This window comes from Gossypium raimondii, chromosome 6 (assembly GCF_025698545.1).
Source record: "Gossypium raimondii isolate GPD5lz chromosome 6, ASM2569854v1, whole genome shotgun sequence".
In the NCBI taxonomy this organism is placed as follows: Eukaryota; Viridiplantae; Streptophyta; class Magnoliopsida; order Malvales; family Malvaceae; genus Gossypium; species Gossypium raimondii.
Window position 1 is genome coordinate 40,396,575 of NC_068570.1, and position 4,625 is coordinate 40,401,199.

At 35.0% G+C, this 4,625-nt stretch overlaps 1 protein-coding gene across 1 annotated transcript; it reads right to left on the reverse strand.

Annotated features, from left to right (window-relative positions):
- Nucleotides 1-702: 702 nt before the first annotated feature.
- LOC105773901 (probable hexosyltransferase MUCI70) lies at nucleotides 703-4,625 on the reverse strand. Its single transcript, XM_012596096.2, has 10 exons — nucleotides 4,358-4,625; nucleotides 4,020-4,272; nucleotides 3,385-3,657; nucleotides 3,075-3,288; nucleotides 2,824-2,933; nucleotides 2,533-2,732; nucleotides 2,247-2,350; nucleotides 1,934-2,121; nucleotides 1,643-1,842; nucleotides 703-1,246 (listed from the first exon to the last, which is right to left on the reverse strand). The coding sequence occupies exons 1-10, from the start codon at nucleotides 4,361-4,363 to the stop codon at nucleotides 1,019-1,021; spliced, it is 1,776 nt and encodes a 591-aa protein (XP_012451550.1). The 5' UTR covers nucleotides 4,364-4,625; the 3' UTR covers nucleotides 703-1,018.

Consider the following 4,625-nt stretch of genomic DNA (forward strand, 5'->3'; position numbering starts at 1 on the left):
AGGATAATGAATGTTATATTTTTAAACTGTTTACTACTCAATTTACACTATTTTTGAAATCCAAATCCAAATTTTGAAACACTAGTTCTCAAACGTACCTTTAAAATTTTCTTTTGATAGTTTTAATCGTTAATTTCAAAAACATTTTATTTTTAATTACTTGTTCTATGTATAAATTTTATTTTTGTTGGTTCGGTACTCACTAAATCTATTTATATGAATCTTGAATAAGATATTTTTATCAAATCAAAATAATAACAACTTTTAAAATGAGATATTATTTTTGAACAGTAAATGAGTCAAGAAAGTCAAATAGATTCACATTGGATCTAAGTGAAATCCGACTCAATTCATAGACACATCTAAATGAAAGATATCGGTAAAAACATAAAAGAAAAATGAATTCAATGAGTTCATGATTAAATTGACTCAATTAGATGCCGTCTTCAATGAAAAACTTATTTAGCATGTTAAGTTTTTTTAAATGAAATATTATTTTTGGAAAGTAAATGAGTCATTAAACTTAATCTGATTCACATTAAATCCAAGTTATATCGGACTCAATCCATGTACACGAAAGATTTAGGCAGGATAAAAAATTCTAGCTGAAGAGGGCATAAATATATAATATGAAAGCAGCACAAATACAAAAGAGAATCCAAATACAAAAATGGTAAAGAAAGTGAAAACTAGAACAAGGGGGAGATGAATACCTATGTGAATTCTCATTGATTTTTGCTAAAATTTTAGTCCCAATACAATGAAACGGCAAAATGGCTGACCATTTTTATGTAATATATAAAACTATGTTTAATATGTATATATACAACAAAAAATGGATCAAAATAGACAATTGCCAAAAGTTAGATAGCAGCCAAAAAGGTGAAAGAAATTGGACTGACTGTAGTTTTTATGGAACAAAACTTACAACACTGTTTGCATCGTCTTGGAAGATCTGAGATGAACATTTCTGAAAGTCGAAGAGGCGAAAAGTAGGGCAATTGGACTCAACAACACTTTAACTCGAAATAATTTCCTTGCTGACTTTGCGTTGACGCCTAGAACCGGACCTCCTATCTCTTCCACGTCTTGGTAAGACGTCCCGGAATGGAGCTTTTAGAATAATATTTTCACCTGAAGTTTCAACTGCGAATTTCCCAGGTGGTATGTTGGCCGAACGTAGCGGTTGAGGTGGAGGGTAAACAGCCGGTGGAGCCATATGCGCTAGAACATCCTTATGGTATTTCTGCAAGTAACAAATAATGCAATAAGAAAAGTAGGTTTGCTTGAAGATTTTGCTCAATTGGAAATTTGGTGAAAAGGTTCCGGGTTCTAGTAAATCTGAACACAGTATGCAGAAGAACAGAAACAAGTCCAAAACATGGTCTTATCAATAGTGAGGTAAGACTAGGAAAAACTAGAAGGTTTGGAGAGTCAACAAGCACCCGAAATTTCGGATATTTAATAAGGATTCAATTTATGGCAGTAATTATGCATCAAGAAGATAACAACAAACAAATAAATTTTGGTTCAATAGACACTTATCCTTGGTTATAATTGGAAGTTCAGAAAACAAAAATGAATTCATTTGTTAAATTTCCAGCACTAAATCACTTAACCATATTACTGAAAAGATGAATACCTGAACGACAAAGTTACGCCTTTCACAGTCCAAGAACATATTCAAAGTCCAATTTGTCTTCGCCGCAATCTTATCCCTCGCTGTCGAAAAACTAATTTGGTCTCTTGAAGTAAAAAGGTCGACTTCATTGAACCAAAGACAAGTAAAGAGGTTGCTAATAGGAACATGTTCCCTTATTATTACACATCCTTCAGGAACATCTGTAGAGCCAGTCATTAAAGCAAACATTCATTAAAGCTAAATGAAACACAATCAAACACGATAAATACGAGCAAGTATCTCACACCGTACCACTTGTTATAGGAAGTTTAGCTTCAGAATATGGTGTCAAACCCTCCTTTTTATAAAAATTGACCTGAAAATCAATGGAGGCATTATCGTATTTGCCTGCAGCCTTATTTGCCTCGGCTTCATCAAAAACATCAAAGCGTTTATAATGCCTAGAGATTGCAAATGTAGCATTTTTTCTCCACAAGAACCTGTAAGGAACACTTAAAACAGTTAGTATTAACAAACATCAGGCCCAAACTTCGATCATCGCAGCATTTGTGAGAGTAATCACAAAATGTAACTCCAACAGAACCTGGATAGAATTCTGAAGTACCTCTCAAGAATTTGAAAAGGATCAACAATGAGCTCGAGTTTTCCATCAATCCATAAAGAAAAACGAGCATTTGGAAATAGCCTGTGTGTTAGAAGCTTTGGGATCTGTTACAAGCATAACACCAGTCAAAAGGTATCAAGCTGATGCATTATCTCAATTTCCTTTGTCTATTACTCATGGAAGGAATCAAGTAATGAGGATAATATTCATTGTAATCTACTAAAAACTCGGTTTCTCTAATTCTGATCTAAACTCGAATGACATTGTGTGTATTTTGAACATTTACCTTTCCGTTGCGCCTTCCATCAGTGTAAGGAAGATTATGGGCAACAACAATTCTCCATACTCCGATCTTCTTGCTCGCATCCAAGCCACCATTCAGTTTCAAATCAGCCTCTGTTTCTTCATCGACAAACATGTAGAAGCAGATAGTTTGCTTGGAATATTCGCTAATATTCTTTGGCTGTTGTATGATATCGAAAGCTCCTGAAAACGAATCAGGTTATTCAATAAAAATCCATTTGACCCTGACATAGAAACTGAACAATAAGATAACATATAGTACAGTTTCAGTTACCAAATATCGCTGATGCAACAACCACTCCACGACATTGCTCCATCTCGAGAAGATCATCATCATTGATGTCAAATCCTGTCCCATGGCCAGGTTTGCTTCCTTTGACAAATCTGGAAAATGTACAATACACATGGATCAAAAGTACTAAATCAGCAAACTAGCAATATGATTCAAAAGATAAAAGAATACCAAACTATATTCACTTTTAAACCCTAAAAAAAAAAAGAAGAAAAAAAAAGAGTAAACCATACCCACAACGCACATTCATTGACTCTTTTATGTCATATGAATCATCCCGTTGCTTCAAAGTAGGATACCCACCAAAGTCTGAACCTCCAAATTCCTTGTCTTTATTTAAGTTTTCCTCATAAATATATGTTAAATTCTTAAGAATCGGAGAAAATGATGGGACTTTAGGCATCAAAGCAATAGCTTCTTCCACAGGAAGGTAACATACAGGACAAGCTGAATCATCATAAACAAGCGAGAAAACTCAAAAAAACTAATCTCAATAAGAGGGCACGAAACTAGCAATGTCAAAATACTAAATCAAAAACTTACGGCGTGGTCCTGTTCTTTTTTTGTCTGCTGGTGGAGGGGGTAAACTGAAAGTGTGGCATGGATGCCCCGGAGGAAGAGTGTAGCCGAGAAAATATGAAGGAGGAGGAGGAGGCATTACTCTAACTTCAGTTCCTTCAACACTGTCACTGGCAACTAAAGATGTCCAATTGTCTATTTTGACACGTTGCACTTCATATATCAGGGGAAATCCGGAATTATTAATCGGTAAGCTATCATTCACCTTACGAACATTGTCACTATCCTGGTATTCACCTGTAAACACCCCCATAATCCCTTTGAATTAGCAGCTACAAGTCCAAAACTCAAAAGAGCCCTTAAGTAAGATCTAACATTCATCCAAGTTTGGAAAGAAAGAAAAAGTCATTCAATTGAACATCATATCCCTCAACAAAAAGTGGGCAGACACTAAATTCTCAGCTCAATTCAGTTCAGTGAGCAAACATCTAGATGCCTAATTCTTAATTCAAACACGGTAAACCAAACTTGACAAATAAAATCCAAGTCCAACCACAAGGTCAATACAGTATGTATTCAAACTATCAGAGCTTGATTTTTAAAATTCACTAACAACAATCCAATAAAGAAGAGAAATAAAGGGGGGGGAATGAACCAACCTTTGCCAACATACACGACCCAAACAAAAACAGCAGCAGAGATTACAGAAAGGAGCAACATTCCAACCTTTTTACGCCCAGCAAGCTTACAGATCCAATGAACCAATGTCTCCTTTTCCTTGAAAACTTTAGAAGGCTTACTTCTTGTTGCTAAAGGCACTTGAATTGGCAACAAAACACTGTTTTGAAGCTGTTTATCCAAAGAACCATAACTCCCAGAACGAATCCCCAATGACCCTCCAGTCATTGTCTCCTTTATCAACAACAACCCCAATTCACTTCTCTCATCAATCTTTACATAAATCAAGCCAAAATAAACAAACAAAAAAAAGCTATACCTTCATTACTTAGAAAACAATTATACAACTCAAAAAAAGAAGAAGAAGAAGAAGCCGCCAACTCTTGGGGCGGCGCCACACAAATTGAAGTCAAATGCAGTTGGACGATCAAAAAGGAGAGTAAATCTGGGATTTCCAGTTTTTGATAGGTTGCCAAAGGTTTTCTGAAATCAAGGGAAGTGGGTTTTTGGATCAAATCTTACAACACAAATTTCGAGTTAATAATAATATCTTACTTATTACAGGCTTTTTTTTTTTTTTTTTTTGA

What these genes read in the sequence shown, in the direction of transcription:
- LOC105773901 (XM_012596096.2), bottom strand. An exon ending in ATGGAAGGCGCAACGGAAAG is followed by an intron (nt 2,351 to 2,532) that starts GTAAATGTTCAA and finishes TGCTTGTAACAG; the next exon opens with ATCCCAAAGCTTCTAACACA. An exon ending in TAAACTTCCTATAACAAGTG is followed by an intron (nt 1,843 to 1,933) that starts GTACGGTGTGAG and finishes CTGGCTCTACAG; the next exon opens with ATGTTCCTGAAGGATGTGTA.